The 20,456-nt window shown below is 46.0% G+C and overlaps 1 protein-coding gene across 4 annotated transcripts in view; it reads left to right on the forward strand.

Annotated features, from left to right (window-relative positions):
* The window catches only part of AOAH (acyloxyacyl hydrolase), a 152,010-nt gene that overhangs the window by 37,867 nt on the left and 93,687 nt on the right, over positions 1–20,456 (forward strand). For 2 of the 4 annotated variants that reach the window (XM_061585978.1, XM_061585977.1), the window contains exon 3: positions 11,294–11,389. The exons of 1 other annotated variant lie outside the window; for it this stretch is intronic. In XM_061585978.1, coding sequence (XP_061441962.1) covers positions 11,294–11,389 — 96 coding nt within the window. The remainder of the gene's footprint in view (positions 1–11,293; positions 11,390–20,456) is intronic. One more of the 4 variants, XM_061585980.1, reaches the window with a different exon arrangement.

Below are 20,456 nucleotides of genomic sequence, written 5' to 3' on the forward strand. Positions count from 1 at the left end.
CAGCCGCCATCTTTCTTAAGGGCACCGCTGCGTGCGCAACCGCAGAACAAGGTAAGTTAAGGAAGGGAATGGCGGAGCTCCAAAGCTCTCACCCTGCAATCTGTGGCAGCGATCCTGCGGCAAATTGTGGAAGGGGAGCAGAGGGCCCCCCCAGGAGCTCCTGTAGCCTCAGGGGCCCTCGGGCCAGTGCCTCACCTTGCCACCCCTTGGAACCGGCCCTGCTCTCTTTGGTGGAAGGAGACAGGAGGCAGGAGTGAGGAAAAGGAGAGAAGTGAGGCCATTTGTGTTTGTTCTGAGCCCTCACTGTCACCACAGGTCACTCCAAGAAAGGAAGCACCTAGAATGGACATGCAGTCCAGTTTACTCCAACCATTCCTCCCTCCCCTTCCCTGCGCGCATGTCCCTCCCTCACACATGGCTGCTGCTCTTCACTCTTCCACTGAACGTCTTACTTGCTACCTTCTTTTGACCCACCAGACCTCTCCTCCACCAACTTGACAAGCATTTCCTCCCTCTATTCCTGCCCTCTCCCTTCACATTACTTTTATCTTTTTCTTCTCTCTCTGCCCACTCGCACTCACCTCCCCCCACCCCTGGCGCCCAAGCTTGCTCTTGTTTTGATTTTGCCTATAGGCTTGGTGATCCATGTATTTAAATTTATTATATATTCATTAATAGGCAAAAAAAACCTTGCGGTGTAAGAATGTACCTATAGCCAACAGATATTTCTATCGAACTTTAAAAAGCAGGGAAATTGGGCAGCTATAGTGAATGCACCAGGGGAGCAGGAGACCTCCTCTCTGAGATATTGTACTGCCCTACAAATTTGTCAAAATGCAAACATAATTTGGGTTGGTCTTTCACAGTCCAATCCACTTCCTGTGCAGCTTGGAAGAATTTGGTAACATATGCCTCTGAGCATATGGTGAGTGGTGGCAACGCCTGCCATCTCCAAAGATGGAGAATTACATTTTTGTAGGTTTGCTGGTGTTCTTACTTTGCATCTTTCCTGTGTTACTGCTGTTTCTACAGAGAATCTAACTTAGAAAATTATATTTCTCCCATTATTCATCCTAAAAAATCTGTCTTTTATTTTTATTAATTTCAAAGCCTTTTTATTGGTCAATGTCATATGATGGGGAAGACAGCCTTTTGTGTTGCAAAGTGGAAGTTATGCTCTATTTCTGTTCTGGGTGAATTAACAGTTAAATCTGAAACTGCAGTTTAATGTAAAATCAGACTGATTACAATATGTTGCTATTTAAGCAATGAATCTAACTGTTGGAAACAACCAACTTGGACTGCCCAAGATGCATGTTTTCAGCCTGCTATGCTTCAACCACTCCACTTAAGAAAAGGTGGGCATGGTCAATTAAAAACATAGAGCACACCTAGAAACTTGCTAGAATATATTTCACCTCCCATTGTTTTATCTTGTGCAAACTGAGATACTCCTCATGTCCATTGTAAACTATTCTGCAGAATAGTCAGTGCCATTATTCCACAATTGTTTCTGGAGATTTTTTAGTGTTGCAAAGTGTTGCTGTACTGCACATATTCACAGAAACAGAAGCAAAAGAAAATGATTTACTAAAGGAAACTTCACTAAAATTGCAAAGTAAAAGAAACATATTTAAAGTCACTATCTGAACTATATCTGAACTATATCTGAACTATAAAACTATGTTTTAATATTGTTGCTTTCTCCCTACTTAAATAAGATCAGCACAGCATATGTCTTGTTTCTGTTATTGGGGCTTATTGTAGGTGTTGCCACCACTCACCATATGCTCAGAGGCACATGTTACCCAATTCTTCCAAGCTACACAGGAAGTGGATTGGACTGTGAAATTGTGTTTGCATTTTGACAAATTTGTAGGGCAGTACAATATCTCAGAGAGGAGGCCAGGTCTCCTGCTCCCCTGGTGCATTCAGTATAGCTGCCCAGTTTCCCTGCTTTTTAAAGTTTGATAGAAATATCTGTTGGCTATAGGTATGTTCTTAAACCACAAGGGTTATTAGTGAATTTCTCTGCTTTTTAATCTGGGAGGTAAGAAATGGGATCCTATGCAGTTTGCTGAGAATGGATTGATCATTTGCATGGTTATTGAGTTCAGTGGGATTTACTCCCCTGCAATCAGGGCTAGGATATGTGAAACTAACCACAGGGGATGGGGAGGAGAGGAGGGAGGTGAAGAAGGACAGAGGGGAGGGGAGGAATGGGAGCAGGCAGGAGGGGGAGGGGGAGGAGGGTTTGATCATTTACATGCTTATTGAGTTCAGTGGGATTTTCTCCCATGCAATCATGCTTAGCATATGTAAAACTCACCATGGAGGGGAGGAGAAGAAGAAGGAGAAAGAAGAAAGAGGGGAGGGGAGGAGAAGGAAGAACAGAGGGGAAGGAGAGGAAAGGCAAGTCTGACCATTTGCATGCTTATTGAGTTCAATGGGATTTGTTCCCATGCAATCATGGTTAGGATAGGTAAAACTGACCATGGGGGGAGAGGAGAGGAGAGGGAAAGAGGAAAGGAGGGGAGGGGAAGGAGGAGGGGAGAAGGAGGGGATTGGAAGGGGAGGGGAAAAGAGGGGATTGGAAGGGGAGGGGATGGAGGGGAAAGGAAGCGGGAGAGAAGGGGCAAGATGGAGGGGATAGGAGGGAGGACGAGGAGGGGAGGGCAGGTTTGATTATTTGCATGCTTTTTGAGAGCCAGTGTGGCATAGTGGTTTGGGTGTTGGACTATGACCTGGGAGCCCAGGGTTTGAATCTCCACACAGCTATGAAGCTTACTTGGTGACCTTGGGCCAGTCACTGCCTCTAAGGAAGTGCAAGGGAGGCAATGCTAAACCACCTCTGAATGCCATTTACCATGAAAACCCTATTCATAAGGGTCGCCATAAGTCAGAATCGACTTGAAGGCAGTCCATTTCCATGTTTAGTTCAATGGGATTTACTCCTGTGCAATCATGCTTAGGATAGGTGAAACTGATCTGGGGGAGGAGATGGGGAAGAGGAAGGGGAGCGGGAGGGAGGAAGGGGGAGGGGAGAAGGACGGGAGGAGATTGGGTGGGTGGGTGGACACTGGGCAGAGTGGAAGCCCCTTTCTTTTCCAAAACTAAAACATTGTGAACAGTATCACTGCTTTTCAGCATTTCCCCCACCTTTTTATTCTACAGCAAGCACATGCAGCCTCACACCCAAATTTAAACCAAAGTTATCCCTGGCCACATCCACGCAAGACCTTTATTTCATTTTAGGCAATCATGGCTTCTCCCACAGAATCCTGGGAAGTGTAGTAGTGAAGGGTGCTGAGAGTTGCTAGGAGAGGCCCTGTTCCCCTCACAGAGCTTCAATCAGAGTGGCTGACTGTTAAACTACTCTGGCCATTGGAGGTCTGTCAGGGGAATAGGAATCTTCCCTTATCACCCTTCACAAACTACACTTCCCAGGATTCTTTGAGGAAAGCCATGACCATCTAAAGTGAAATAAAGCTCTTGCATGGGTGTGCCCCCTGATTAGCTGAGCTGAGCAGCTGTGAGTCTGGCTTTTACAACATTGACAGTTGGTTCCTGCTTAGCATGCCTGGGCTTATCACCCACTTTAATGTTAAATTTCATAAATTGATTAAAAATCAGCTAGGCATTTTTTTAACTTTTAAACTGCAGAAGATGAAGGTCGGAGTATGGGGCAAGGTCAGTAATGGATTATAGGCACTCTGTAAACATGACTGATTTTTAATTAATTTCAAAAAATTATGAGAACTCTGATAGAAAAAAAGTCCAACAGGGGTCTGTTTTCTCTCTCTCTCTTTTTACACTTTGAATTCTTGATTCACTTTGACTGTTTTGTGCATTGCCATGAAAATTGAGACGGTTGTTAAGCAAGCGTTTCTGAGTTCAGGACTATAAGTTTTGTAAGGTTTTGTTTTGAAATGAGCTTATGGGAAGCATCAGAATGGGATGGGGGGTATTTTCAATTTAACATTGCGGAATGTGAAAAATCCATTCTGACTATAGTATGCAGCCACTCTCATGACTGTATGATTTATTGGGCATTAATTTCCTGCCAGGCAGATTTCTTTCTCTCTTCTGCCTCTGTTTCTCCACCTGCATACAAATCGTGGTGATGGCCACAGCAGCAGCAGCAGGAGGAGCAACAATTAACATGTGGGGGTAATGAAATTTTTTTGAGGTTACAGAAGGGGTCCCGTACTCATAAAGGTTGGGAACCCCTGAGCTAACGTATTTACCATGCAATCCTGTGTATGTCTAGTCAGAAGCCTGATTGAGTTCAATGGGACATACTCTCAAGTAAGTGGGTATAGAATTGCACACTTAGTCACTTGGACTTCCATATCTGAAAGCCTAATTTAAAAACCTAACTATTTGACACCAGCAGAAAGGTTTTAATTAAATTAGCTAAGTCTTAAAAGATAGATTTAAAAAAAATAATATCTGTATATTCATTTTTTTAGCCAAACAAAGCAACATCTTTGTGAAATCTTGTTTGTTAACATTTTTACATGGAAAGTTGGTGAAGCAGTTTCCAGAGTGAGATAGTATATCTAAAGATAGTATAACTATAGGAGAAGTATTAAGAAGTATTAATACTCCTATTTAAAATCAGGATGCTGGTGCCTGGTTAACCAACTGATATTGGTATGAAAGTATACACTGAACAGGTACAATTTCAAAAAAAACCCACAACAGTTTATAATTCAATTTATAACAGTGTTCTACACATGGATTTTTTGAAAAAATAAATCCCAGCCTCTTAGTAATCTAAAATTCAACAGGCTCCTATGTTCTCTACACGTTATTCTAATACTCTTGATGGCTGGCAGCTGAATGAGTAAATTTGAAAAGCATTGCATGAGAGGTGATGTGAGGAAACGTAAAAGTTGTATCTTTGGTCACCCAGTATGTGGTGGCAGTCATCAAGTGATGTTTGCCCATGTGATTAATCTATCAAATGTTGGAATGAAATCTAGACATGCATTCTACAGATGGCTTGGTTCAAATGAAATGTACTTGCATCCAACTTGCTATTGAATTTGAAAGGATGAAACAAAGGCTTGCATTCAGGCATGCTGCAGTGAAGATTGCAAACTGAAGTGTTGCAACACACAATAGTCCTCTTGCTACCGTTTGCCATAACACAATGTTTTCAGCTGAACTTACACCAGCAATGAAAGTATTTCAGCATCTTACAAGATAACAGCATCACCAGGAAGCTGTGGCATTCGTGACCTCTCAGCCACAATGTTGCTCTTTACAAACTTTTTTTTACACTTTTATTTCAAACATAACAACATTCACAAGAAACATGTAACTCAGATAAAATTATATATTCAAAAGAAATATACACACACAAATTGAAACAAATCTCTCTATAAGCCAAAAATGTTAGAGTCTAATAATGTAGTATTGCAGTAATTAAAAAGGCCTTATGGTTTCCTCTATTCATACCGTTGCTTATGTAGTCAAAATGGCACCACCGTTTTGTAAGAGGGAGCAAACAGCAGGCTTGGTTTGCAGAAAAATGAAAATGTGAAGGGTATACACTTTAAATGCCCAGTGAGGACTAACCAAATGCAGGATGTGAAGGCAGTCTTGGAGTCAGGGTGGGGCAAATGGGTGCACTACCATCCTGAGCTGTGCTTCCCCTCCCCTGATTTTTTTGGGGGGAAATTGTCTTTTTAATTTGTGACGCAACAGACAATGACAGCCTCCATTTAAAGAATGATAGCTTGAGGTTTAAGAACAGGAACAATTTTGGAATAGGACCCTCTGAAACGTTCAGTGAATGGCAGAGCAATCCAACATGGGGGAAGGCAGCATAAGTGGTGCTGGCTGAAGAGGGGCCGGCGGGAAGCTCACTGTATGCAGTTACTGTTTGAGAACCCCTGGGACGGCAGAACACCAGCTCAGAGCTGGGCACAGGATCCAGAGAGGAAAAGGGTGCTGTCCCAAATACCTATACCGTGGAGTAAGCCCTAGAAAATGCGATGGGATACATCGCAAGGAAACAGGGAGAGGGCGACTGGAAGAACTGCAGGGGGACCCAGACTGCTGGCGCAGCTGCTGTTGCCATGGAAGCAGCAGCCACCCTTGAGGGAGCGCATGGGAGAGTTCCCAGGCAGCCTGCAGGTGCTAAAACCAAACACGGGAAAACCCCATGCACGGACCATGGGAAGCAGTCTGGAGCACCGGCAATGGAACGCAAACGTACACACTCCATGGAGGTGGTGTGCGTGCACAGCATCGATAGCAACACCCACCCTCACAGCCAAGCAGAATGCCACACCACACACACACCTTGCACGGTCACTAGCCACTCAGCCAGTCATAGATATGCATGCACAGGCAGTGCGACACAGTGCAGTCAGGTAAACAAACACACGTAGAGACCACGAGCACCTGCACCCCCTAGTACACCCAAGAGCAGCCACAACCCCAAAGAACAGGCCCCACACACAGGGAGATGTGGAAAGACAGTTTATTAAGAGATACCCACAAGGCACATGGAGCCACAACGCAGCCAGCAGCCAGGCAGGGAATCAGCACAGGATAGCCACCCCAAAGACACCAGAACAAGCGCTCATGGGTGTCTGAAATGGGGTTGGCCCTAGGAACAGGTACCCCTCAGCTCCACTGCCTCCCCAGCGGTGGCTGCATGCCCACAACCACCCCCAATCCACCCACCTCTACGCGGCCACCCCATTACCTTGCACCACCTGTAGCAGGGCATGGAGGATGGGGATCACTGCAACAATTTATGTCACCACCATGGCTGTGTTCCTCCCCATCACAAGGATATGACCTCCAACTGGCCCTTGGCAGTGGCAACACCACCATCCACCATGCCCTGGATGCCCCACATGCATATCACCATCCCCTGCACCTGCATTGCCACCTCTCCGATGCCATCACAAATGGTGCGCACTGCATGTGCCAAGGCAGTGGTGGCATCCTGCCACAAGCGCCCAGCATCATGGCAGCCAGCCTCTACATGAGCCCGCAGGGCAGCCACCATCCGAGAAAGAGGCTGTGCAGGCCAAGGGCCCTTGGCACATGGCCAGATCCCCTCCTCCTTGTGCAGGCCAGGCTCCCCATCACCGGGACCACCCCATCTCTACCACCATCATTGTCATCCTCTCCTTTCCCTTCCTCCTGCCCCTCCACATCCTCACCCACACCAACAACCCCAGTCTCATGGGCAGGGAGACGGGGAGAGGGCCAGCGGGAGGCACCCCATTCCTGTTGCTCAGGCTAGTCTGTACATCACAGCCATCAGCATGGTCCTCTGTGTTGCTGCTGCCACCGCTGTCACTATCATCAGGGGTGCCTCCACAAGCACCACTGCCCCCTGGGGCCACTGTGGGATCAGGCCCAGCATGGGGAGGCTCACGTGGCGCTGCTGGGAGGGCGAGCTGCGTGGCTTAGGAAGGGGGGAGGTGTGGATTGGGAGGTGGTGGCACGAGGGCAAACGGAACCTCAGCTGCGGGGCCAGCCTCCATAGGGAGCAGCACCTGCTCTAGCAGCTCATCCATCAACTGCGCCGGTTCTGCCCATGACGAGGTAGTTGCTGGGGTAGAAGCCTCCAGGTATGGGTGCAGCACAGGGGGCACAGGATCCGCTGCCAGGGGCATCACAGAAGGTGCCGCCGCCTCCCCTGGCTGAGGGACAGTGGGCGCAGACATGGTAGAGAGATGGAGGGCCTGTAGCAGCTTGTCCTGGGGCAGCTGCTGCATCAGCATCACTACTTCCCTGCTCACCACAACCACCAACTGTCCTGACGAGGACTCCCCGGGCACCTGCTGCCATGGGTCACTCACTGCCTGGGCTCAGCTCAAACTGCTGGGGCGGCTCCACACAGACACCACCGGCAGCCACCTTGGCTGGTTACAGGACTTTGGGTGCCACTGCCAGAGATCCCATGGCCTCAGTGGGTGCCTCAGGTGGGACTCTGGGGATGTCCTGCCGAGTGGGCAACTCCTTGGGCTTGTGTAGACCATGCAGTGGCTCCAGAAGCTCCTTGGGGGCAGGCTGTCACCTCTCTTGAGTGTTTCCTGGCTGGCACAGCCGTCTGGGTATCCCCAGAGGCTCTCTTGCGCTTCTCTGGTGGCATCGGCTCCGGCCACTATTGCTGCCTATCATCACAGCTCAACTGAGAGACCGGTAGGTGGGAGGGGCCTGTAGGACAGAGGTGCAAAGGGTTGGGGTGGTTGAGAACCCCAAAGCTACCCAGCCAGCAGAGGCCCCCTGTCGGCTGCTGCCGTCCTGGCCACAGCCCTTTGCCAGTGCCCGCCTGCCAGGGAATCCTTGCCGGTTCCATGGGCAGTTTCGGTTGGCAGGATTGAGCCAAGGACCTCGTCGTCTTAGGCAAGGGCCTGGGCCATGGCCTCCCAGATGGGCATGCCGCCTTGCTCCCTGGCACGTTGGTGGAAGCTAGAGAACATGTTGCTTCAGCACTTACAGAGGACCCCGCAGCTGCAGCTGTTTGACCTCCACTTGGCTATCCTCTTGGCATACATCCTAGACTAGCAGACGTAGTCCAGGGCGCAGAGGCGGCACAACTTCCCTGTATGCCTCCAGACCCTCACTCTGACTGATCTGCAACACTGCCACTTTTTCTCATTGGACAGGTAGGCCATCAAGGAGCTGCGTGTGATCTCTCTCCCCACCTGCATGCCCAGCACCATGCCCACATTAACATCCCTGTGCTCCAGAAGGTCCTTCTTGACCTGCGCTACCTGGCAACAGGGACTTCCAGTGGGACATGGACTGGGGTGCCCACCCTTTCTCCCAGTCCTCCACCAGGAGGTGCCTGGCAGCCTTCCTGGAAGGCATGGTGGCCCATGTGCAGGAGTTCATACACTTCCCACAGACAGAGGAGGAGTGTGCATGCCTCAGGGATGACTTTTTCCTTAACGGCACTTTCATTATGATCCTGGCACTTGCACAGAACCCACACATTTACAGGAATGGCCATCCCCAGTACTCTATCAATGTGAAGGCAGTATGTGATGCCCAGTGCTACAATGCCCAGGAGTGTCCAGGTATGGTCCTGGAGGCTTCCGTGCTACTAAACATGCTGGAGGCTTGTCCTCCCCCCCCCCCAGTGAGGGTGGCAGATGCATAGGTAAAAGGTGGCATTTGTCATGTGCTGCAGGGGTTGGGGGAGCTGTGGGGCTCCTTGGGCACAGACTGCTGTCCTCTCCTTCACGCTGCTGATTATGCCTACTCCCTGTGTCCCTTCCTGATGAGGCCCTATCCTGCAAACCTGCAAGGCCAGATTGTTCAATACAACCATGTGTGCTGCTCTACACACATACCATATGAAAGAGCTGTAAAGATGCTCAAGTCTCTCTTCCTCTGCCTGCATCCGACGGGGTGTGTGTGACACGGCCCCTACTGAAGGTGTCTCAGATGGTGCTGGCCTATCCCATACTACACAATGTGGCCATGTCATGGAGGCTACCCCTGGACATAGAACCTGGCATGCAGATAACGATTTCTAAGAAGGGGCCTTGGAAGGGAACTGGGGCCTAGTATTTCCTTTTTTTCTTTAAGTTGGTTAACACAAGTTTTATGCTGAACATGAAAAAATGGAAATGGACTGCCTTCAAGTCGATCCTGACTTATGGCTACCCTATGAATAGCGTTTTCATGGTAAGCGGTATTCAGAGGGGGTTTACCATTGCCTCCCTCTGAGGCTAGTCCTCCCCAGCTGGCTAGGGCCTGCTCAGCTTGCCACAGCTGCACAAGCCAGCCCCTTCCTTGTCCGCAACTGCCAGCTGGGGGGCAACTGGGCTCCTTGGGACTATGCAGCTTGCCCACAGCCAGTCAGGGGGTGATCTTTAGCTGGCCCTTGACACCCAGGAGACATGAGCGGGGATTTGAACTCACAGACTCTGGACTCCCAGCCAGGCTCTCCTCTCCACTGTGCTGTACCAGCTTCATGCTGAACATATATAATTCTAAATTATTTCTAAATCCGCATCAGCCCCATGGCCCTAGAGGTAAGGCGACAATACCAATACCAAACAACAACAACAACAAAACCAGGTTTAGAAACAGAGTAAGAGCACGTTACAATGCAACCATAGTCAGGCATTAGAGAGACTGGTGCTGAGAACAATATGCATATCTTGTTGACGTCAATGAGACTGAGTCCTTAACTTTGCAAAACATTTATTGGATGACAGACTTTCTTTTGTAAACTTATAAAAATGCTTGATCAACATGCAAGAAAGCTTTCTGAATGGTAGGTTCACACCATGCCTTTTCAGAGAGTAATATGACGTTACTGGCAAGCAGAAGCTATCACACAGTTTCCCCCGTGTAAATCCGTACCAGCCCAATCCTCTGATAATCCAAAAGGAAAGGGGAAAACGTCTTCACTCCATAACTTTAGGGCTTGCAGACACTTTGCTCCAATGCTTTTAGGTGGGTGTGTCAATCGTTCCCCTCTCCACACCATTCCCTCCTCCTCCCTTCTTTCATTTTCTGTGGGATAAAGAGAAACTTCTGCTTCTCTCTCCTGTTCTACAAGCTTTTTTTATGTTGCTGCAAACCTTTATTTTATTTTTCCCCTAACTTGTACACAAAAGCAAAACACTGCTCAAACAAATATTTGTATTTCATCTGTATTGTACCAGTGAAAATACAAATAATCGCACTTCTTGGTTGTTGTTTTTTTAAATGAACCTTACTGGTAGAACAAACTGAGCATGCTTGGTTGCCTGGTAAGCAGAGGGAGTGGAAATGTTAAATGAGAGGGTGTGGTCTTTAGGAGACTGTGTGATTGATGCTTCCCCTCCAGTGTGATTAGAAAACACCATGTTTGTAGCTGGTATGATCCCTTACTGTAGACGGTACAAATAGAAAATGGAGGTGAAAACAGCGTGTTTAGCACAAAGTTATGCTCCCATGTGGATAAGCCCTAACTTTTCTGTTCACTTGACCTGTACATAGCCCATTATATGTAACACACTGTCTGCATGGAGGAGTGAGGGAGAGGTCACTGGCTTTCCCTTTCCCTCGTCTGGCCCTCACATCCTCTCTACCAGTAAGGGGGGAGATTGACTGGCATTATGAGCCACTCCTCCCAAATTCCCTCCCTAGAGTTGTGGCTGCCTGCCTAATGGGCTGGGTGAAGAGGATGGGGAATGAAAAAACCAGGCGGGTGTGGGAATTGAATGGAGTATTGTGGAGGAGGGCATGGTTTAAAGTTGGCTTCCAAATCCTGGCAAGTAACAACATGGATCTTTCTTTCTCTTCCTCTTTGCAGGATGTGTACTTTTGGTATCCATAATAGAACAGCTTGCTCAGATCCACAATTCAACAGCAAAAGAAGCTCTGGAGAGACTCTGTAGCTACTTACCTGGTAAAAAGCAATTTACCATATGTTGGTCTGTTCACTCATAATTATGAATTCACACTTATGACTATAAATGCTGTAGTGCTATTATTAGTCATAACAACTTGGATTAATGAAATTGGAGGATGTCAAAAACATTATAAATGGGATCTATTTTAAACATTAATCTGGCAGCTTTTTAATGTTTATCTTGTTAAAGATGTAAGAATAGCAGTAGTGGTTCAGATCGAGAGCCAGTATATATAAACAGTAGAAATGCCATTCTTTCCTTTAGGCTGTATATGAAGGGGCATATAATACATAGAAAAGTAGCATGCAAGGAAGAAGACTAAGCTAGATTCCCCCATCCCAGACATATGAAGTTTATCTACAGTATGCAGAGACTTTTTTGTAGTTCCATTCCATTCAGGAGTGTAGTGAGTCAATTTTCATTAGGGGGGTCAGAAGGGTTGGGGCATCGGTCACTGAAAAAGAGGTTTCTGGAGGGAAACGTTTTCTTAGGTAATGACAAAAATAAGCTCCAGTTTATGCATTTTAATTAGGAACTATGATTTGTGAAGTTTATCAATAAAGCAAATCAAATTAAAATACAATATTTTCCACCTGCAAAATAGTAATGTAAACTAAATAGCAGTGACTAGGAAGCAAATGTATATTGTGCGAGTCATTCTACCATAATGATCTGAACTGTTAATAAAATCTAATGTGCCACAATTTGGCAGATTGGTGGTGGACAGATTAAGATGGTCCGCCCCAGAGCCTAATCGAATCCACAGGATTCCTGAATGCCCTGGGGAGTTCCCAGTAGATACAGCAGGTGAAGCCCTTGTCATGCTGTGGAACAGTGAGGCACGTCGGGCTCTTGACACAGTTGCCCACAAGTGCCCTCTCTGGCATTGTGGAGCCCGGTTTGCACCTTGGTATACTAGTGAGCTAAGGGCAATGAAAGAGGCTGGACGACGGCTAGAGCGCAAATGGTGAAAGACATGCTGTGAGGCTGATCGGGCACAAGTAAAACATCATAACCATGCCTACTGTGTGGCAGTGAGGGCGGCAAAGAAGGCCCACTTCTCTGCCTCCATTGCATCCTCAAGTAGCCATCCAGTGGAGGTTTCTGTATTGTCAGTGGTCTGTTGACATCAACTCCAGGAAATGGAGTTTTAGACCCTCCAGAGGCCCACTATGGATTGCTTGCAAGGCACTTTGAGGGTAAAGTTGCTCACCTCCGTGGCAGTCTTGATGCCCCATCCACATCTACTGTAGTCCCCAATGAGGTGTCCAGTGCAACATCTGCTGCAACTTCTTAGGAACAGTTTCAGTTGATGCAGCCTGATGACATAAAAAAGGTGCTTGCGATGATGCAGCCAGCAACGTGTCCTCTCAACCCTTGCCCTTCTTGGCTTATTAAACCTTGCCAAGGGGGGGTTGACTGAGTGGATCCAGGGTGTGATCAACACATCATTGCGGAAGAGAGTGGTTCCAGCCACCTTGAAAGCGGCGGAGATCCGACCACTCCTGAAAAAGCCCACCCTGGACCCATTGGTTTGTGACCACTACTGACCGGTTACAAATATGCCCTTCTTAGGGAAGGTGACTGAGAGGGTTGTGGCACAGCAATTGGAAGTACTCTTGGATGAAACAGATTATCTTGACCCATCCCAGTCTAGGTTCAGGCCTGGTTATGGGACTTAATCGGCCTTGGTCACCCTGATGAATGACCTTTATCAAGAGAAGGACGGGGGGAGTGCGTCCCTGTTATTCTTACTTGATCTCTCACTGGCTTTTGATACCATTGACCATGGTATCCTTCTGGGCTGACTTGGTGAGATGAGTATTGGAGGCACTGTTTTACAGTGCTTGGTGGTTCCCGAGTTTGGATAATTGGTCAGTTGCCTGCTTTGGATGGGGTCATACTCCCTCTGAAAGAGCAGGTTCATAGTCTGGGGGTGCTCCTGGATCCATTTTTGTCACAAGGGGCCCAGGTGACCTCAGTGGCTAGGAGTGCCTTTTACCACCTTCAGCTGGTAAGACAGGTGAGGCTCTTTCTGGACCAGGATAGGCTGACCACTGTTGTCCATGCACTGGTAACCTCCAGGCTGGATTATTGTAATACACAGGTTGGTCCAGAAGGTGCAGCTGGTGCAAAATGCAGTGGTGAGACTGCTCACGGGAGCAGGGTATCGCCAACATGTCACCCTGCTACTGAAAGAATTGCACTGGCTGCCCATTAGCTACCAGGCTAAGTTCAAGGTTCTGGTTTTGGTGTATAAAGCCCTATACAGCCTGGGACCAGCATACCTGAAAGACCATCTTACCCCTTATATACCCAGTCGATCACTGCGCTCCGCAGGTGAGGGCCTCCTGCAGATACCATCTTATCAGGAGGTCCATTCTGCACAACATAGGAAACGGACCTTTAGTGTGGCGGCACCTACCCTGTGGAATTCCCTCCCCTGAAATATTAGGCAGGTGCCATCTCTTATCTTTTTGACGCCTTTTCCTCTTTCAACAAGCCTTTTAAGTTGAGACCTATCCCAGTCTGTCTCTGTGTTGGAATTGCTTGTTAATATGTTTTTTAAAACTTTTTAAAAAACAATATGTTTTTTTAACCCTTTTTAAAAGATGTCTTTAAAGCTTTTAAAAAAATGTTTTTAAAGTTGTTTTGTTTTAATGTATTTTAAGGTCTGTTTTTATGATGTTCTAAAGTGTTTTAGTGCTTTTGTCTGCCGCCCTGGGCTCCTGCTGGGAGGAAGGGCGGGATATAAATCAAATAATAAATAAATAAAATAAATTTCTCTGCAAACTTGCAGAGGAACTGTTCACTTGAAATGCCTTCAAATATGTTACTTTCAAAAGCCAAGTTTGCTACCTCAAGACAGCAGAAGAAGCCTTAGAGATGACCTGAAAACAAAAAAGGACACATACAAGAAGTAGAAGGAAGGCCAGGCCACAAAGGAAAAGTGCGGACAGGTAGCACGGAGGTGCAGGGATGGTGTCAGAAAGCTAAAGCTGAGAATCAGCTGAGGCTAATGACAGATACTAAAAACAACAAAAAAGCTTTCTTCAGGTACATCCATTGTAAAAGACAGAGAAAAGAAATGATGGTACAGCTTCTCAATGAGGATGGCAAAATGACAATAGATGACAAAAGGCAGAAGTGCTCAGTTCCTACTTTGGCTCAGTCTTCTCCCCAAAGAGAGTCTATGACCATATTCGCAAATGTGAAGGGGCAGGATTGCAGCTTGAGATTGATAGACAAATGGGCAAGGAATGCTAATCACTTTGAACGAGTTCAAATCTGCAGGGCCTCAAGAACTACATCTTAGCGTATTGAAGGAACGGGCTGAAGAACTCTCGGAACCACTGTCTATTATCTTTGTGAAGTCATGGAGGATGGGTGAAGTGCCAGATGACTGGAGGAGGGATAATGTGCCGATCTTCAAAAGGGGCAAAAAGGAGTAACCTGGGAACTATACACCAGTCAGCCTGACATTGATCCCTGGGAAAAGTCTGGAGCAGATTATAAAGCGATCGATCTATAAGCACCTTGAAAACAATGCAGTGATTACTAAAAGCCAACATGTATTTATGAAGAACATATCCCACCAGACTAATCTTATCTCATATTTTGATTGGTTAACCCCCCTGGTAGACTGTGGGAATGTTGTGGACATTATATATCTCGACTTCAGCAAAGCTTTTGATAAAGTGCCCCATAATATTCTGATTAGCAAGCTAGCTAAATGTGGGCTGGATGAAACAACTATCAGGTGGATTCACAGTTGGCTACAGAATCATACTCAAGAAGTGGTTATCAATGGTTCCTTCTCAAACTGGGGGGCGGTAACGAGCAAGGTACCACAGAGCTCGGTCCTGGGTGTAGTGCTCTGCAACATTAAAAATGTTAATGTTGGATCAGGGCCAGCACCAAAGTGCAGCCAGGTCAAGCCCTGGCCAAGGGCCCCTGTGGCCCAGAGGGGCCCCTGAAGGGCCCCTCCTTAGGGTGTGGGGGTAGCGCTTCCCTTCTGTGATCCTCTGCAAGTTTGACTCCCAACCCTGCCACAGATCGCAGAGATGGAGCTCCCAGCCCTCCCTTACAGACCGTGTGGGCCTGTGGCGCCCACCTGCACCACCTACCTCTCCTCCCTTTCTGTGAATGCCCTGCACTCTGCACACGCAGCTGCCATCATCCAAGATGGCAGTAGAGGCTTCTCTAAGGGGCTGATGCCCCTACTGCCATCTTGATTGATGGCAGGCATGTGTGTGCACACAGTGTACCACACGTGTGCCATCAACAAAGATGGTGGCAATGGTATCAACCCCTTAGATTGATGGCAGTGACCTATGTGCCCAGTGCACAGGGCATTCACAGAAAGATATAAGAGGTAGGTGGAGCGGTCCCGCATGGTCTGGGTGGGGGGGCTTGGGAGTGTGGGGCTTGGGGCAGGCTGGCACCCAAGGGCCCAGTCATGCCTGGCATTGGCCCTGACTTGGATGAGGAGATGCAAGGGATGCTTATGAGATTTGCAGATGATACAAAATTGGGAAGGATAACTAATGCCCTGGAAGACAGAAACAAAATTCAAAGCGATCTTGATAGACTGGAGCATTGGGCTGAAAACAACAGAATGACATTTAACAGGGATTAGTGCAAAGTTCTACACTTAGGAAAAAGAAATCAAATGCACAGTTATAAAATGGGGAATATTTGGCTCAGCAATACGACATACGAGAAGGATCCTGGAATTGTTGTTGACCAAGCTGAATATGAGCCAACAGTGTGATGTGGCTGCAAAAAAGGCAAATGCTATTTTAGGCTGCATTAACAGAAGTATAGTTTCCAAATCATGTGAAGTACTAGTTCCCCTCTATTTGGCACTGGTTAGGCCTCATCTTGAGTACTGTATCCAGTTCTGGATACCACACTTTAAGAAAGATGCAGACAAACTGAAACAGTTTTAGAGGAGGGCAACAATGATGATCAGGGGACTGGAAACAAAGCCCTATGAGGAGAGACTGAAAGAACTGGGCATGTTTAGCTTTGAGAAGAGAAGACTGTGGGGAGATATGATCACACTCTTCAAGTACTTGAAAGATTGTCACACAGAGGAGGGCCAGGATCTCTTCTCAATTGTCCTAAGAGTGGAGGACATGAAATAATGGACTCAAATTACAGGAAGCCAGATTTCAGCTGGACATCAGGAAAAGCTTGCTAACTGTTACAACAGTAAAACAATGAAACCAATTACATAGGGAGGTGGTAGGCTGTCCAGCACTGGAGGCATTCAAGAGCCAACTGGACAGCCACCTGCTGGGTATGCTGTAAGTTGGAGTCCTGCATTGAGCAGGGGGGGACTCAATGAAAAAAGTTAAATAAGGTGAATTATTTATAATGATTGTTTGCACAGTTGCGTGGAGGTCTAAAACTGTTGCAACTAAGGCTCTAGCCACATGATATTCTTCAAAACCATTTTGAAATGGAACCAGCTTGAAAGGATTTATTTTTCAATTTTTTTTAACAAACTAGGGTAGAAATGTCCCCCAATGCACACACACAATATTACAGCTTCCCGTTGCCTGGGCTAAGTTGGTAAGGTCTCATTAGGCTTCCTGGGCCTTGGAGAGCCAGCTCACTCATCTCTCTGCTTCTTCTCAGGTCCTGCCCTGGACTCGGCTAGGCTGCTGCACAGTCTAGGCTCAAAAGCCTAGGTGCACCCACTAGATGTACGAATAACACCCACCACGCTGGTTGAGCATTACAGGGGAGGGGAAAATGCTCTGAAGTGTATAACAAGACTATCCTTCCTGCCCTATCTTCCTCCAGTCGCAAACCCTTAGGTTTGCCAATTCCTTCCCCTATCCATCAGGACTTGTGTTCACTTCATTCACACGCTTTAACTCTTACATTTACCATGTTCACATTCCCTTGGTAACTTTGCCCCGCCCCTCTCTTGGGATGCCCAAACTTTATTTCTAAAAGCTCAACTGATGTTTTAAGTTACTGCAATACTAGAAATTTGGGAACTGAAGGAAAATTTCATTCAAGGGGCCAGAATTATCCCTGGGGGGCAATGCCCTCATTCCTCCCCCCCCCAGGTCACTACACCTCTGATTCCATTCCGACACACATTTCTTAAACATCTGCTATCTGAGGTGGTACAACACAGGGAAAACAAACTCTTGTACACCGTTGCAACATGTTGACTGTGTGTGTTCGTGTGAATGTATGTATGTATGCTTAATGACTTATTCCCCATGATCCCAGGATAACTTTCCTGGATAATCAGAGCCAGCAGATCCCATCATACGGTTAGGATATTTTGCATACATAATTAGATTTCATTTACCATTCTGTTGCCCATTCACCCAGTTTGGAAAAACGCTTTTGGAGAACTTGGCAATTTGCTTGGGTTTCCACAATCCTGAATTTGATGCCATTTGTTCACTTGGCTAATTCCCTGCTCATTCCTACCTCCAGAAGCTTTTGAATGAATTGAATAGCCCTGATCAGGGTGTATTTTTTTTGACAGGACTCTCTGTTACAGAATACAGTTACCTCTCTTTTTTTGCCGCTTGTGGCAATTATTTTGTGCTTACAACATTTACTATCACAAGATACACCCGAGATATATGTGTTTAGGACCCACCTGATTCTTTCAATGTTAAATTGTTTCAACTGATTTTAATACTGTATTTTTACATTTCTGCAACCTGCCTAGAACCTCATGGTGAAGTGCAGATAAGAAGTCTAACAACAGATGATGTTGTCATTAATTATTATTATTATTATAAATATTTATGGATTAAAATGATTTTATCTTGTCAAAAGTGACATTTAAGGCAGTTACCTTGAGAGGACCTTGTCCAGAAGAGGGGCATATAAATATTTATAATTATAATAACGACATCCAATAAAAATAATACTAAATCACAGTAAACGCATGATTAAAATGATCAGAGAAACAAATACCAAGAGCAACAAAAAGGGCCAGTCGAGAAATAATCAGCAGCAACTACATCTTACAAGGTACTTACTTACATTATATGGTGATGGACACTAGTTTAGATAGTGTTATAAAAGGACTGAACAAAGTCATGGAGGACAAGCTCTATGGCTGACAATTTGCTATGAGCAAAATGACAGTACACCTCTTTGACAGATGCTGGGGGGAACAGCAGGGGAATGATCCATCATGATCTTTTTATGCGCTTCCCAGAGGAGTCTCACTGGTGATTCTTCAGTTCTTATGTTAATCTTTTCTTACTGCTGTGTCTCCTAAGCCAATCGTAGTTTGGGGGGGGCAGTTAGCCCTTTTGAATATTTATGAGCACAACTTGTTATGCCCATAAGAATTCTGTTCATAAAAATTATTATAGCCAGATGATATTTTATGTCCCCTTTCTAGAAATTATGGCAAGAGAAGGAAAGCATACACACGAATATGGCATATGTGTGTGTAATATAATGGTGTAGCTCTCAGTTAACTGTTCTTCATTGTAGGCATGTTAGGGAACTGAACATCTCAAGGAACCTGTCTTTTCGGCAAACCTTTCTGGGGGTGTTTTACCTAACCTATTTTTTTAATTCTCCTTAGCTTTATAGTAGAAGTATTATAAGGGAAATCTAGTTTTGTTCAATTTGTTCAATTTTAATTGGACAAGTCAAAAGCCAGTTTTTAAAACTTACACAAATTAACTATAATTTAATGTGAAAAATCAACAGAGAAGAAATTTCATTATAAGAAAGGACAAAGAGATTGGCTAACAGCTGGAGTTAAATACAGATAAATGTGTAAATAAATACTGCAATATTCACTGTTTAATAGGCGATACTTCTGGTTTAAATAACTAGTATGTCTGTAATTGGACTTACAGTATACACACACACACACACTTCATTGCATTAGGTGTTAGGGTTACATTTTGAAACATACGGCAATAAAGAAAGAATGCTCTAATTTAAGTTCTCCTACCTTTTAACATTCCTGTTCTGTTACATTGCAACATTTGACAGCTCAGTGGGGGGTGAAACTCACACACTCAAAATGGCTACAAATAAAGTGAAGACAGGAAAACTGTCTGAATTCTCTCTGGCAGATTTAGCTGCACAAATGCAACAAATGCAAATTAACCTTATAGAGAGTTGACAAGCTGCTCTCAGATCCTTTGAATAGTCATTTAAAGACTTGACCACCCAAGTTTCAGAAATCACTACAACCGCTGATGAACCTTTTGAGCCGGCTTTAAGACAAAAGATCAGAACAGACAAGTTAACGGATCAAGTTCTAGGTCTCCATATTAAACTGGAAGATCAGCACAGGATTGTAATCGCAGGCAGAATCGGTGCATATGTGGGGTCATAGAAGGGACTGAAAAAGGAGATATGATTTCTTTTATTGTTGAATTACTTACGCAACTGCACCTCACAGAACCTGTAGCAGAAGCTGATACTGAAAGGGCTCACCGTGCTCTGCACTGCAAATTACAGGATGATGGACCCGCTAGGGACATTGTCATTTGCGTCAAGTGACTTTGCAAGCAAGAATTAATGTTTGCTGCACTGCGAAAGCTTAAACGGGTCTCCTATGAAAATGCTGGATTACAGATTTCTAAAGATGTCTGCGCCGCAAGGGTTTTAGGCCGTTCTCAGAGATTATGCAAAAAGCTACCATCCCCTGCTGCTTATCGTTCGTTGAGGAGAACGTTTTTATGCAGCTTCAACAATAGGTCAAGCATCTGGATCATGTTTTATTACACAATCTTGGGCTTGAGCTCCCAAACCTACCTTCTGAATCCCCACACAACAGAAACACACTTTCACCTTCAGCTGACTGGTGTATCAGAAAGAAGCAGGGCACTTCTAAATCTACACCTCCTAGCCCAGCCTTTCCCGACTAGTGGGCCACCAGATGTTGTTGGACCACAATTCCCATCTTTCCTGACCATTGGCAATGCTGGCTGAGGCTGATGGGAGTTGTGGTCCAACAACATCTGGTGGCCCACTAGTTGGGAAAGGCTGTCGTAGCCCTTCTGCAGATCAAACTGTTGGCTTCTCTTTCCAACCTAACTGAAT

Source organism: Rhineura floridana, chromosome 10, assembly GCF_030035675.1.
Source record: "Rhineura floridana isolate rRhiFlo1 chromosome 10, rRhiFlo1.hap2, whole genome shotgun sequence".
Classification (NCBI taxonomy): Eukaryota; Metazoa; Chordata; class Lepidosauria; order Squamata; family Rhineuridae; genus Rhineura; species Rhineura floridana.